Source organism: Lepisosteus oculatus, chromosome 16 (assembly GCF_040954835.1).
Source record: "Lepisosteus oculatus isolate fLepOcu1 chromosome 16, fLepOcu1.hap2, whole genome shotgun sequence".
Lineage (NCBI taxonomy): Eukaryota > Metazoa > Chordata > Actinopteri > Semionotiformes > Lepisosteidae > Lepisosteus > Lepisosteus oculatus.
Window position 1 is genome coordinate 4,130,799 of NC_090711.1, and position 15,980 is coordinate 4,146,778.

The following is a 15,980-nucleotide window of genomic DNA, read 5'->3' on the forward strand; positions in this document are numbered from 1 at the left end:
CAAATGTTGTTTCTTTAGCATAATAATGGAACATTAAAAATATAATACGTGATGACATTCCATATCATCCTTTAGATGTAACCATAACAAAAGCTGCCAAAGGCAACACGAGAATTTGGCAAACAGTCGTCAGTGACAATGCTTCTTAATCTATGAAAATGTTGAGATAATGACAACGCATTTATGAAAGCCCTGTTATTAACTGTGAGTGAATGCAAGCTTAATGAAGTGCAGAATGTGATCTGGTTAACAGGTAGGCTCCACCATAATGTATTTATTAATTTTAGATTCTTTTTGTGTAAAATTGTATTTTTAGAGACCTACAGTACCTAAAATAAAATTGCTGTTTTCCATTTAACCTCTTGCTACATGGCAGCTTGTCCTGTCTGCATGTAAGTGAACTGAAAACCTGAATCACATTATTGGCACGTTTGTGTGTTTTATCTTGAGATGTCACTCTTTGGTCTAAAACTATATATGCCTTTGTGCATGTTTTGCAGGGTATTTAGTTTTAAAGGATCTGGGATTCAAGGTTGACCAATATATTGCATCCGAGGTGTGTGAAGACTCTATTTCCGTAGGAGTCGTCCGGCATGAAGGAAAAATTCAATATGTGCACGATGTGAGGAACATCACAAGAAAGAATGTACGTAAAATATTTTTTTTTTAGTTAACTCGCCTGAGACGTAAAACACACCCGACCTGCTTTCATTGCCTTGCTCTCAGAACGCTTGCAAGAGAAGCGGTTTTTATCCCAACTTTTCCTTTGCCAGATGGAACTGACCAGGCTCCAAAGTTTTCTGAATGGAATAAGTGTCCCAGGGGGCTCAAGCAGTCAGAGTGCTCACTTTGAGCACGGGCTGAACACTATGGCTCAGATGTCTCAGGTTCGAGCTCGGGCTACGTCACTAAATGAGGTTGACTGAGTTTCACTGAAGAGGCAGTGCCAGTTTCCAGAATGCTTTTGGGGTTAATTAGTTAGCCTAGTCTCTCTTTTGAAAATCAGCAGCTCCCTGGGACTTGTCAGAGCTTATAGTGACATCATTGAGAGGTACGCTGTACGTCCAGTCATTATTAAGTGTCCTGTCTGGCTCTATGGAGCTTGTACCATGTCAAAGGTGAATGGCCATGCAGTTGGGTATGCTGGAGGAGTATCTCAATGTCTTTTTTTCTTTAAGAATTGTTATAATTGGATACAAGAATCAAACATATCTAAGATAGATAAGATAAGATCACTTTATTGGCCATATACAATTTCTTGCATTAGGAATTTGTCTTTTCGCATACCCCAGCTTGCTCTCCATGAGACACATAGACAGGCAGTGAGAGAAGCTTGGGGTTAGAGCGCAGGGCCTTGGTCAAGAGCCCAAGGGAGTAGGATTCCTCTGCCAGCCACAGGATTTGAACCAGCAGCTTTCCAGCCACAGGCAGAGATCCTTAGCCACAGAGCTCCGCCATATATCTTGTCCAAAGGCTGCAGGCTAAGTAGATTCAACTGTAAATTAAGTACTAAACACTGAGTCGATATCATGACGTCGTGCTCACAGGTTGGGTCTCACGCTTTGCAGAAGAAACGATCAGAAAGCATGACCAGTTTTTCAGGTATCTTTTACAGTGGGCAAAGATAAACATCAATGGGAAAGTACTGAAAAGAACCGGGAAGAATTAAAAAACATGAACTGCACTGTACTGGCTGCAGGTCATGGGAAAGATACAGGTAGTTGCCTCTACATTCCACATTACCTGTGAGGGTTCAGCTGGAGGTGATCTAGATCGCTATGGAGGCACACTGTTCACAATTAACAAGTATGAAAAATATTTTCTTAAGCTTGATCAGTGAAAAAAGCCTAGAGCAGTGCACTCTGATCAGTGAAGAAGCTATATTACATCAATACCTCCAGCCACAACTTGTTTTGCAATGCTGAAATTATGTTTCTGCATGTTTGGATGCAAATGTTTACATTTGAGGATAATTGTTCAGTCTATACCTGCTGGATACACTAATTCTTTTTGCTCCTCAAGACACAAGATTTCACATTGGTCCATTTCGGTTTGCTTTTGGACTTTTTTTAATGTGCCTTGAGGTCAACCCCTCACTAAAGGCACTATATTAATCCTTAACTGTAGTGTATATGATTTAAATCCTGCTTTTTCTTCTTGTTAAATGAACAGGTCCATTGAACTGATTCCCGTTTACTTTAGGTCTGTATTGATGCAGCTGTACTTGTTACTTTATTTAGAGTTACAACTGCTGTATGTAGAATACACCCTGCCCTGATTCATTTTATTTGTTTAATATTGCAGATTGAAGAATGGGGTCCCTTTGATCTGGTTATTGGTGGAAGTCCCTGCAACGACCTATCAATCGTGAACCCGGCCAGGAAGGGCCTGTATGGTAAGAAAGTTAGATGCAAATAAAAGCTTCTTAAATGTTTCACAATCTAAATGTTTACTTACATAATAACTGAATAACCTGCTCACAGAGTAGTTTGCATGTTTTGCATGCGTACCCACAGGGTATGTTTTTGCACTTAAGGCAGGATGTGTGTATCTCCCAGACGCCTTCCCCCTGTATTTCTCCTACAGCATTAATGTGTGGACAGGGCACACCCACTAATAGCCCATCCCCGGTAACTGTGCTGTAGAGTCAAATGGTAAGAAGCAAAGACGTGCTGATGCATAAGAATGCAGCGATGATTAGAAAGGGGAGGGGACAGTACACCCCAATTTGTTAGGTGACGTAATTATCCATCAGGCCGTCTTACAGGGTCCCTCCCACCCACCCAGCTCCCACAGCAGGGTGGGTGCAGGTGTGCTTCCTGGCACCCACAGTGCCCTGCACTGGATCTCCTGCTTCTGCCTTGAGTGCTCCTGCGCTTGATATCTGCTTGGGTTCCATGTGTGTTGAAGAAGTCGCCCCATCCCCAGCCCCCACAAACACACATATACACACACATACACTACTGACCTGTTCTCTTCCTGTTTTTTGGGGGGCGGCTCTCCAGAGGGCACGGGGCGGCTGTTCTTTGAGTTTTACCGCCTGCTGAGCTTTGCAAAGCCCAAGGAAGGGGAGGACCGGCCGTTCTTCTGGATGTTCGAGAACGTGGTGGCCATGGGAGTGAACGACAAGAGGGACATTTCTCGCTTCCTGGAGGTAGGAGTCATTCTCGGAAAAGCAAAGTAAAACTCGCCTTGTAATTAAAATACCCTTGCTCACCTGATATGGCTTTTGCACCAGCCTCAAAAGCAGTATTGCTTCAGTTCTGTCACACCAGTCATGACTCAAGGCGTAGATAATGAGACACATATGGTCCATTTGGTATATATTATTGATTATATCTTATGCCAACATAACAAACAATTTGGGAAAACCCCAGCAATGGAAAGTTTTGTATCAATTAGCTTAATACAGTCATTATGCAGAGGAGTTTTAAATCAACAAGCTTAATACAGTACTGTGTAGAAAGTTACAGGAACAATACAATTCATAAGATAAGATCACTTTATTGGCCATATACAATTTCTTTGAATTAGGAATTTGTCTTTTGGCATACCCCAACCTGCTCTCCATGAGACACACAGACAGGGAAAGAAGCTTGGGGTCAGAGCGCAGGGGCCCAATGGCTGGCTGTGGGATTTGAACCGGCAACCTTCCAGCCACAGGCGCAGATCCTGAGCCACAGAGCCACTGCTCCGCACACTGATAACTATTTGTGTTTGTGTTATGTGCTGCAGTGCAACCCAGTCATGATTGATGCCATAGAGGTATCAGCTGCACACAGAGCCAGATATTTCTGGGGCAATCTTCCTGGAATGAACAGGTAGGTGTGTTTTTGGTGTGCTTAGCTGTCTAATAAGTGCCGCCTGTTGCCAGACCCCCTGAGAGCACGGCTTGTTTTGACACTCTGAAGGTGATATAGGAGTTGCACAAACATGTCGGAGCCTTCAGCATATTCTAATGGGAGTTCCAGGTTGTCTGTTTTCTAGTAATTTATCAATGGTCTATAAACTATTAACACTACCTGTTGGGTGAGCATTCAAAGCATTTTTCACAGTCACTTATTTATATTTAGTAATAAATATGTCAAAAGCATTTTCTCCAGAAATGCCATAAGGACATATATGCAACCTACAACCTTTATTTAACTTTACATGAGTTTAAAGGGTCTACACAGTATAAGTAATATCTTGAGGTGTTTCTTCGTCTACGAACAGTTCGATTAAATCGCAGATTTCAGAATTGGGGTTAATGAACTTGTGTTGTAGTGATTTTTATCTTGAAAGTGGAAAAAAGCTTTAGCATTGTTTTTTATCCTTAGGCCTCTGTGCGCTTCAGGCATGGATAAGCTGGAACTTCAGGACTGCCTGGAGCATGGGCGACTGGCGAAGGTAACGATTTTCGTTCTTAGACATTTCAAAGGCAGGTCTTTATTATAACAGGCGCATAGCTGTTACTATGCAAATATATAAAAATACGCAAGTTAAAATGCTCATCCTAATTTGTTCCCGGACATCTGGTATCACCTCACGAGGATGATCTGTCGGAGTTGCATGTTCTGACACGACATAAGCAGATTAGCCATGTGGGTGATTGTTTCCATTCTGAAACGACAGCCCTGGGTGTTTTGAGTACTGTATGGCCCTGCAGTCAGGAGGTCATTAACGTCCAGGACTGCTACAGAAGCACACCTGCTATTATCAACAGCGAAACCGATATTAATGATTAGCTTGAATGTACAGCTATTCCTGTTTTGTTCTCAGATAATTTGCCTCACGCACGAATAGAATAACATGCTTTACGTTTGTTTTTCTTAATTATGCCTCTGGACCTGATAAAAATGTACAGGCAAATTGCCAACTGTATAGAGGATACGTGTTTGAATGGGCAGATTTCCCAGAAATTTGTCCCCAATGCAGTTTTTTTTGCAAGCTATCATAAACCACTCTGTAGTTCTGGCAGTAGTTCAGAGAAACTGAGGGAAAGAAAGATCGGAAATGATAGTTTTTAACCAAACTACCACTGTGCTTTATTATGTATTATACAAGGAAATAGTTAACAGCCAAAGGGAATCCCCTACATATCACTAGATATATTTAACTTGGAAACACTGTGTTGTGTAAATATTTTATGATTAATATTTATAGTGTTTATTTTTGTCATTTTGCAAATTTCACATTCAGTTGTCTTTTAACTATTCATTCAAAATGTGTTATCCAAAACAAATTTTCCTAATTGACATGCCTTGCTGACGCATTTTTTTTTACGAAAGTAGATTGCTTAAAAAACAGTTAAATTAATTCACACCAAAACAATTGGATTCATTTAAATAATTTGTGTAATTGAAATTATTTTAAAACAGTTACTGTACAAATATCCTAAGGGAATTGTTTTAAAACCAGCACATATAACCCAGAACAGTGATTCCCCACCAGTGGTGCGCACTTATCGTCCAGGGTGTTGTGATGTTAATAGGGATACCCACATTTGAGCCACAGACAACTCCTCTACCACTGAGGTGCACGTGCATGATTGGAATATAGAGTCAGCCTCCAACTATTATTATGGTACTGATTTAAATATTTGTGTCTTCTGTTAACTGCATTGAAAATTCTGTAAGTCTTTGGTAATGCCAATGAAGTTATTTGAATTTGTAAAAAAATTAGTAACATTTGTGACTATTTTTAACTTTGAAATGGAAAATAAATCCTTATAGTTATTTAGGAAAAAACACCTGTTTTGATTAAACAAGTTTATCATGGTAAGAAATAGTAATTCCCATAATTATAGTGGCGGTTCACACATTTGTTCTCAGCACTGTATACAGTAACACGCATAATGCAAACTGGATGAGGAATGCGATTTTGCTTCAGCAGTTTATTGAAAAACTATGTGGTTTCCCCCTTGTTGAGCCAAAGACAAAGAAGCTGAAGAAAAATGTTACTCTGCATGTGACTGTTTTGCTTGGAAGTTATTAAACTAAATTAAAAATGGATCTTTACCAAATGGCACTGTCACTGAGTTGATGATATGGCTGTGGATATCGTCTCTTATGTCACTGAGATACTTAAGGTAGCAAACAAAAATCACCCGTCATCCTGAAAAATTGTATCAATAAGTATCAATTTTTTTACTTTGAAAATTCTGCATTCTGATTCTGAAACAGTTTACAATTTAGTTAAATCCATTCAGTGTTAATCCTGGTTGTATTCTTTTCTGATTGACAATACCATGGAGCTGTCTTATACAGCCTCACATAGATATTTAGCATGATTATGTGATTTTTCTTTCACTGGAGGTGATAAAACCGTCATTGCGACACTGTGAGTGTTGACGACAAGACTTGTGCAAATGTGAGAAAGATAAAAATGAACGTTTTTTTATCAAGTGCCATAGCTGTTTGTCCTTGAAGGTGTTTGTTGTTTTTCTGCAGTTTGGGAAGGTACGCACCATCACCACACGGTCTAACTCCATTAAGCAAGGGAAAGACCAGCACTTTCCTGTGATAATGAACGGCAAGGAGGACATTCTGTGGTGCACAGAGCTGGAGAGGTAAGTGCTTTCACTGTAGGCATTAGTCATCAAGACACAATCAGGGACAGATTTTGTGAGTCTCCTTACTGTGGTAAACTACTGTGTAGCTAAAACCTAAGTTACATGGTGTAGGCATGGACACATTTTAATAACTGAATTTTGAAAATCATTTCAATTTATATTGGAAAAATACAATTTATATTATAGTGTATTTTTACAAGCTTGGTAACTGTTAGTGATAAAATTCTGTTTTGTGTAGTTATTATGTGAAAACTAGACTTTTAATCAAAAAGGGGAATTTTGTATTTAATTCCCAGTATTTTCTGTTATGTGCTTACAACTTCAAATTGTCTAACTTATTTGGAGTGCCGTAACTAGTGGAGTACTGCAGGGATCTGTACTAGGACTACTGTTCTTTTGAATGTATATCAATGTTCTTGATTCTGGTATACAGTATTAGTAAACTAGTCAAGATAGCAGATAATACAAAATTAGGAGGATTGGGAAAGGCTGAGATAAACTTCAAGACTTGGCAAACACCCAACATTTAATGGAGATAAGTGCAGGGTGTTGCATGCAGGTAGCAAAAACAAAAACTAAATACAAAGTGGGAAACACTGAGATACAAGATGCAACATAAAAAAGACTTAGGTGTTTATGTTCACTCATCATTTACGTTTTCTAGACATTGTGAGGAAGTGATTAATTATCCCCCATGGTGTTCTGAATCCAAGCAGTTTTGCAGGATGTTTTATAATAAGTACAGCTCTGGTCACCGTCTATCATTACCAGAAGTGGGTGTTTAGAAGTGATCACTTCATATGCATTAGACACATGGCACAATGGCTGTTTCTGATAAGGTTAACCCTGCCTTTCAGCTACTCCTGAAATGTCACATTCCCAGGCCAGGTCAGGAATGATCTCGGGTCGGGATCTGCACCAGATAGTAAAGCCCTGGTTGATGCTCAACATATGGTGCACATTTGGTGATGGAGAGAACTAAAATGTTTCTTTAAAAATAAGCTTGCATTCTGAAATAATCCTTTTTACAGCTGATAAATCTCTCCAACTCTAGAGCCATTTGTCTAAACACAATACTATAGAGACCTCTAAAGTAGGTACTTGATGGGAGACTAACCGCTCTCTTTTATAGTTATGTCTGATAAACAGGGCCTAATCTATCAGAATTCTTAGGAATTCTTGACTAGTTTGTGTGCTGCCAAGTCAATCTCAGTAATATTCAGCTGACAGCATAGCCTGTCTATGAGCAGGCAAGGTCTGGACCATGAGGCTGGACTTTATAGCGAGCGCCCTTTCTGGCGGAGACACTTTCAGATCGCCTGATTTTGCATGTTTATTCAGTCTGTGGTTTGAACAAAGATAGCCTTTCCAGTCTGAATTCCTAAAGTTGGCGTTGTTCTGTTTTTTTCAGGATTTTCGGGTTCCCAGTGCACTACACTGACGTGTCCAACATGGGTCGGGTCGCCAGACAGAAGCTGCTGGGTCGGTCTTGGAGTGTCCCTGTAATTCGACACCTCTTTGCCCCACTCAAGGACTACTTTGCCTGTGAATAGCTATGAGAGAATTTGTGCGTGTCCCATTCACAGAAATCCACAAAGCTCAGATACCATAGAACCTCTGTATGAGGCTGCAGCTTTCACCACAGGTAAATCGTTACCACTGAGCTCCATCCGGGTGTTAAAGTTAATGGAGAAGTTTTTAGGCTGGATGTATGATATATTACCAGTAGCAGTACTGTAGATCTAACACATCTTGGTCTTAGCACTTTGAATGCTTAAAAAGCTTTAACTTTCAGTTCATTTTTTTCACACAAGATATTGAGAAGGATGAAAAGGCTTTTCAATGCTTTTTTATCAGATATTTTATATTTTGTCCACTCCAAGAAAGTCATTTTAATTTTTATCCACCAACTAAACATTAGGTGAAGAATGTTGTTTTTTTCCTCTCTTTTATGTGAAGCCAGAATATTTTTTATGTGACAAAAATATTACATTAACAGAGTTTTGCATTAAGGCTAAATTTGTGTGAATTGGGTTACAATGAAGCATTTTAAATATATATTAACAGATTACTTTTTAATTTAAAATAATATAATATCTGCAAACAGAAATCACTACCAACTTGGCACATGTGGACTAATTGAGTAGAACATCAGCTGCCTGGTGCTTAGAACTGTTACAAAATTGTTGACTTAAATTCCGATCTTCAATTTAAAAATAAGAAAGTGCAAAAGTTAATGTGTTAAATTCATCTTAAGGAGAAAAAAAGATTTCGCCATTACATTGTTTTTCATTGATCATTTTTAACCTAAAGGTCTATATTTGAGGGGATTACAAATGCATGTGCCCCAGTTGTGAAGAGCACTCATTTTTGTGAGATGTAGCATGGCTAATAGAGAACAAAAAATCACTAACTTTAGGAAGACTGCACCATGTCTGTGATTCAATAATCATGTCATGGTATTTCTTCCCAAAGTCTTTCTTTAATTGTTCTTTGAGAAAATATTTGCATTTAACACTATTGTTTAAAGAATACTGGACCTAAAGAGAAATTGTAAGCATGGGTGTCTGACAAGAAGGACTTGTATACAGTATGTGCAAAGTGTTAACAGCACATTAAAAGTAATCCTGATATTTTCAGGCACCCTTTTTGTTAACATCATCTAAAATATATACAGATGTAAAAAAAAATGTTTTTGCATAGCTCATTGTTAAGGCAATTGTCATAGAATCTGAAAATTCTAAAATGACATCACCTGCCTTTTTGTAAATACAGTGCCTTCCAACATTGATGCACAGAACACCTAATACAGTCATGAAGATAGCTAGCTGGTCCGGGCACAGAATTCTGGTAGGCTGGATGCTTGGAAGCAGTGGAAATTGCGTACTAAGTTTTATTGACTATTCTCCTCAGTAAAACTCCTGTGGAATAGCCACAAAAGGTGGCAACTAACCTGAACATGTACAGTATACCAGTCAAGCCTAGATAAGTGATAGCTGTTATGACAAATAACAAATATAACCAAAAAAGAGCATTATTACCTCCATTTTTCACAGTAAACAGGGAAAGAAACTTTCACTTGTAGCATCTTTAATAAAAACGTAAGAATTCTGCTTTTCGACAAAGCGAAAAACAATTTTTTTCTTCATTCTAATATTACCTTGTTGCCTGTTTTTAAGTTAAGATCTTTCAGTCAGGGGGATATTTTAAAAGAGACGTACTGTATTTTAATTAAAAAAATGTTTACAAATTAAAATTTCCCTCTTAACTAAGAAAAAGATTTTGGGGATACAGTATACAGTCATCTTGAATTACATTGCTCTCTAATGCTTAGAGGCAGGTTATTATTTTTTTAAATTGAAGTAAAGCATATAAAAATTTACCATTTATTTTTTATACTTTACCTGTATTTTCTAACCAACTGTGTCTGTACTGTATATCTATCAATATAAAAGTACTGTATATGTTTTTAGAAAAGAAAAATAAGAGTTGTCCAGTTGTAACTTCTTTAAATGTAAAATATTTGGTTTAAAGATGAGCTATTTTTGAAAATATATATTTACAGTTTCTGGAGTGAACACATAGCAAAAATAAAAAAAAACATTTGGCTGTCAAAAGAAAACAATGTCTTTGAAAGATAAATCAAAAATTTAATGGATGAATCCTTAGTTTTGTGTTTTTCAACAAAATCATATGCAAATTTTGGAAACTGGAATGAATGCTGTACCTAATGGCTTTGTAGAGCAGGCTCTCAATTTAAGTCTGAACTGGATGTCCTCTTAATTTTCTTTCTTCTAAAGGCAATTAGTAGCTTTTCTAATAGGTTTTTGGGTGATTCATTCCTGTTGGTGCTACTTTCTTATATACCCATAATTTTTAGTTCCTCTTTTAAACGTTTTATACATAAACCTGTATTTTATATTGTAGACAACTCAGTTGAATTTATAGTGCTGTTCTTTCTTATGTTAATAGTACATTTTACTATAGCGTAGACTAAACCAGTATTTCTGTTTTTTTATATACAGTATATATAATACTATTTTGTGTATTTTAACCATTTGAAAATCGCAGCTGAATGTATACTACTTTTGTTTAGTTTCAGAAAAAGGATACTTTTCTCCCACTGTCCTGTTTTTGCATTTTAAATACTGGATTTGATATTAACCAGTCTAGTTTTATTCTAAGAATAAAAAAAATACTGAAACACAGGTAAAACCCGTAAGCACATGTGCTCGGGGTTGTTTTATTATTTTTGACTTTTATAAAAGGTTTTTACAAGTTTTCACTTGACGTGGGGTAATTGACACTATGCTCAGGTGCTATGTTTTGTCCGTCATTCCATGCTGCAACAATAAAGCTGATTTTGACTTGATTCATAACTTCTTGTCTCTTGTTTTTATTGGGTTGGTCATGAAGTTTATTGTGCACATTCAAATTTACCTTGGTTTTGCGTTTCCACGTTGCTGTTGACCCAAGATTTTCTTCCCTCTGGACCAGACTTGCTGCTCAGCCTTGAACACTTCTAGTCCAATCCATTGCAAAGTTCCTCTCCAGCCACTTTTGTATTGACAATCAAAAGGATTGATAACCACTTACAGCACTGCTTGGAGCACAAGTGAGTCTCTAGACTTTCTCAAAATAAAAAGGGTAATACAAACGGGGAAACTACACAAAGAGTTGTGGGAGTCTGTAACCACCTACCAAGAAATGTTGGTTGAGATTCTCAGAGCAGCTTTATCAGCTTCTCTCAATTGAAACCTTTCTTCTATCAGCCTGGACTGCTCTGCTGTGTTTTGCTACTATCTGCCCTCTCTGCCTCGCCAAATATCTGAAACTGACTTCTCTCTGCCCATCCATCCTGCGTGCATCCAGTTTAAGGTCCTTGTCTTTACCTACAGCCCTCTGCTGTCTTCAGCCTCAGCCTGTGTCTCTTGCTCAGACCACAGCTGCTCGTTTTGTCTCCTCACTGCACTGCCTTCCCCAGCCATTGCTCGTCTGTGTGACCAGCTATGCACCCTCTTCAGCGCCACCTACCTGTTGAGACTCTTCTTTTTAGATGCTACTGAAATGGTGGCCAGCCTAGCCAACTCCATTGGACAATTGCGCCCTGACCAGCTGTTCAGTTCTACAACTGATAATGAAATAGGATACATATAACAACCAATGTTGCTGGTTACACCAAAGCACAGTGTACTGCGGAATAGTGGGGAAGTGTTCTCCACTTATACCTGGAAGGTTGTTGCTTCAGATGCCAAGAAAGACACTGTTGCACCCTTGAGCGAGGTACTTCACCTGTACTGTTCCAACAAAATAGCCAGTGGAATAAATGAGTACAAATATATGTTGCATTGCATACAAATGGCTGACAAATTAGTCATTAAAAATAATTGCTGGAATAGATTGGAGGGGTTGCATACAGTCCTATCTCGCCTGCTTTGCTTCCATGGTTTCACAGTTGACGTGCAGTTTTAAAAAAATATTTTCCGATTTCATTGTTCACTCTGTGGGTGCCTCAGTAAACAGGGAGATAAAAACAAGATAGGTTAATTAAAAATTAGCTTTCATTTTCCAAATGGTTGGTGTACGGACAGCTGGTTTTAAGGCTCCTTTGTTTTATAGCAATGTAACGTTTTGAAACGTTCTGAATTCTTTAATAAACTGTCATTATCCGTGTGTTTGTATTTACAGGGGTCTTATGCGCAAACATGAAGCGATGATCTTTGTGCCTTGTGTCTTTGTGTTTCCGGCAAGCCCCTGGTGTAGAATACAGCGTGAGGGCACGCCTGCCCTCTGAAGACACAGGTGTGGATGCCTGTGTTAGATCCTCAGGTGAAGTCGAGTCTACTGCAGACTGCAATGTACTGACCCGGACGTTTGCTTGTCCTGCTCCATGAAGTTGCCCACCCGCCATTCGAACACCACAAACGACGAAACGAAGATATAGCGCCTTGTTTTTTTTTTTCGGGTAATCACGTGACTATATACAAGGAAGTTTACAGGTTCCACCAAAGTCGGTACTTGAACTCCTGATTGTGATGAAAACAATGCTGGCAATTTGTTTTCCGAGTCGGTCTGATCGTACAAAACAGCAAAGTCACGACCACCAGCTCTTTCAGTTGTGATCTTTTGATCAGTTGACCCCAGACTTTGCAGCCTTTACACGAAATTACAATGTTAACAGAGAAATTACTATGTTAGTTTACTGGGTTAGGTGTTTTCTGTTAATTTTTAACAATGTTCTCGAAAATGTATTGCCTGTGTATCCCTTTGATTGGTGAAGAGACACCAGTTTCCAAATTACCGCTGGTACAACACGAGAGCCCACATTCACATTTTTAGGTATTAGTTTCAAGATCGATATAATTTAACAATAAAAAAACAAAATTGAAAACACGAGCATAATAATATAATGATCATAGACTTTACATTTCTATTCACTTTTGAAGTACGAAGCAGAAGGTATTTCCCCTACCTTAAATGTACGATTAAAATTGTTCAAATACCATGTATTCATTACAGAAAGTAGCGGAGACAGTTATAATGCAAATAAAAAAATGTATTTATTTTATTTATAAGAGTATAGGACATTGTGAATCAATAAAGCCATTAAAAAAATAAGCCGATGTAGTTATTTTGCAAATAAGAAAACCATTTTAAAAATAGATTCTCATTGATAGTAAACAAGCCGATCCACCTGGCGCTGCTGGCTTGAACAGCTCTCAGCCCCGTGATTGGCTAAACCCTCGAACAGGTCGGGCCGCGATTGGGTGAAGAGTGAGAATCGACACTCTGATTGGGCAAAGCGCCACAGCGGAAGTTCCAGAACATGTAGATACACAGATGATGGATGTTCTTCTTGGTCTAAATACTGTAGCCCCGGTTAACCGTGTGTGCTGTATGAGCATGCTGGATATACAGTAACACATCCATTGGTTTCAAATTACTAATCAAAGAGAAGTCGCACTGAGGTCAAAACTGAATAGCAGACAAAGAATGTCACGGCATCCACATCGCTTTCAGGACTCCGATAGCATGTCACGATAGGAGTGCGCGCATCACGATCCCATTGCGACTGGCGCATCACTCATTGCGCCACTGTCGCGACATTAAGTCCATATATCGCGATATGACATAATCCGCAAAAAAATTGCCCGCCCCATGTCGCGACATGGAGTACCATATATCGCGATATGAAAAAAACCTCACACCCATGTCGCGACATTAAGTCCATATATCGCGATATGACAAAAACTGTCACACCCATGTCGCGACATGGGGTCCATATATCGCGATATGACAAAAACCTGTCACACCCATGTCGCGACATGAAGCCCATATATCGCGATATGACATACCCCCGACAAAATGCCCCGTCCCCATGTCGCGACATGGAGTCCATATGTTGCGATAGGACATACCCTGACAGAATATGCTGACCCCATGTCGTGACATAAAGCCCATATATCGCAACATGTCCTATCTGGGTAAATCATGTCCTGATATAAGACCTTTGTTGCGACAGCGGTGCCAAGGTGGCATGGAAGCAAGGCGCCAGTTGTGATATACAATGCCGCGATGTACATGCAATGTGCATTGGATCCCTATCATGACATGCTGCGGAGGTCTTGTCGCGATGGTATCCCACAGTTACGTGTTTGGCAGGGAAAGGAAAGGAAAAAGTGCCTTCGAAAATAAAAACCATAGATCTGACAATCACGGTGATTTTACATACATTACAACCACAGGTTTATGTCATAGATGGTTAACTTGTTGGCATGCATCATGTCTTAGTATTAATTCACATCTAAGGAGGGTTATATGTTTATGGATATTGATTGTCTTTAAAATGTAAAGGGTACGAGCTAAACTGTAACAGAGCGCTTGAACTCGGCAGACGGGGTCACTGGAGGTCAAAGTTACCGTCATGGTCACGTGATCACCGGAAAAACAAGGCGTTAAATCTCGGAAACGAAAGTAACACAAACGCTGCACTAACGAATAAGGGGGGTTTAATCGTTTGTGCTATCTGTGGGGGGGACTTCACGGAGCTTTTACCTTAACCTTTAAGTATTCAGCGGACTTGAGCAGAACATACCAGAAGAACGTGCACGCACGTGTGGGTTTCAGAGGTTGGAGCAAATGCATCGCCCCAAGGGTAATATCGAGTGAGGCGCCATGAGAATAAAAACCGCGAAGGTATTAACATATTAAGTTCTGAAGATCTTGTTTGATCCTTCATGATGCGATTAAACTTGTATGAAACCCACGAAATTAGTATTCTATTTTCGATGCCAAAAGACACCTAATTTGGAAATTCGTGACTTCCCACAAGACTTAACACTGGATTGTTATAGTCGCAATACAATGCTAACCAATTCATCGTACCTTTAATTGCAAGAATGGTCTGCTAATAAAAGTGTCAAATACAACGCCTCCCCTGTATGACATGAGCTGGAGTATATGTCCCGATTAACATTTTATTCGCAAAGAAATGTGGATAGAAATGCTTCACAACACAACACAGAAGACAGGCTGTTTCTTTAACAATGAGCTGGAGAACCGTTCCCGCTTTCTGATGTCTACCCCAGCCGTGCGCTCGCTACACAGTGACTCTTTCGAGATTTTCAAAGCCTGGTTTGCCCTTTTAGGTCTTCTCTTTTGAAATTATTCTGGAAGCTGTTTTAAAGATCAAACACGATTTTAAGCGCCAGTGTAGTTCATACATCCCTTCTGTTTTAGCGTGATATTACCTGACGACCATGTTACAGTAGGCTATATGACGTTCATGGGTCTTAATAATTAAGGTAAAATAACCGTCTTACATGAAGCATTTCTTTAAAAAGTAAATGCATTGTAAAATCACATCTTAAATAAGTGCTCTTTTTCCATCAAGCTAATTTGTTGAAGAAATACGGTCACTGGTGAAACATTAAAAGACACCTATGTATATTAGTATATCCTGTGAAAAAGGATATACAATCAAAAATGTTGATCTTTAGGCCTATAATTATTGCTACATGTGAAGTTTTGTTTTATCCATCAATTGACACGTACGGTAGGAAGCATCTGGTGTGAATTCAGATGTAAAATTCAGACAGCCTATTCTATTGTGATAAATGCTTAGTGCGGCAGTGGTGATAAGTCGTGCCGAAATTCAAAATATGTAGAATACCCTATCGGGCAATTAAGTAAATGTACATTAAAGGGAGACCCTATACCATTCTTGAGCTGCACGGTCCTGATTTGCATGCAGTCTACATCCGGGTAGCGGCGGCGCTAGTGGAACGAGCCGCCACGTGGCTGACCTCCACGCGTGCGCCTCCTCAAGCCTTGTGCGCGAGACCAGCCCCGCCATGTTCAGAACCCAACTGCCCGCCTGTGTGAAACTGTTCTCTTTTTTATTTTTTTTAAATCTTTTTGATTTCTA

General features: G+C 39.2%; 1 protein-coding gene across 4 annotated transcripts in view; it reads left to right on the plus strand.

The window, feature by feature from the left end:
* The window catches only part of dnmt3bb.1 (DNA (cytosine-5-)-methyltransferase 3 beta, duplicate b.1), a 46,065-nt gene extending 35,133 nt beyond the window's left edge, over positions 1–10,932 (plus strand). For all 4 annotated transcript variants that reach the window (XM_015365000.2, XM_015365002.2, XM_015365001.2 and 1 more), the window contains 7 exons: positions 501–646; positions 2,305–2,395; positions 3,006–3,154; positions 3,736–3,821; positions 4,320–4,389; positions 6,432–6,550; positions 7,965–10,932. In XM_015365000.2, coding sequence (XP_015220486.1) covers positions 501–646; positions 2,305–2,395; positions 3,006–3,154; positions 3,736–3,821; positions 4,320–4,389; positions 6,432–6,550; positions 7,965–8,106 — 803 coding nt within the window. In that variant the 3' untranslated portion in view covers positions 8,107–10,932. The remainder of the gene's footprint in view (positions 1–500; positions 647–2,304; positions 2,396–3,005; positions 3,155–3,735; positions 3,822–4,319; positions 4,390–6,431; positions 6,551–7,964) is intronic.
* Positions 10,933–15,980: the final 5,048 nt, after the last annotated feature.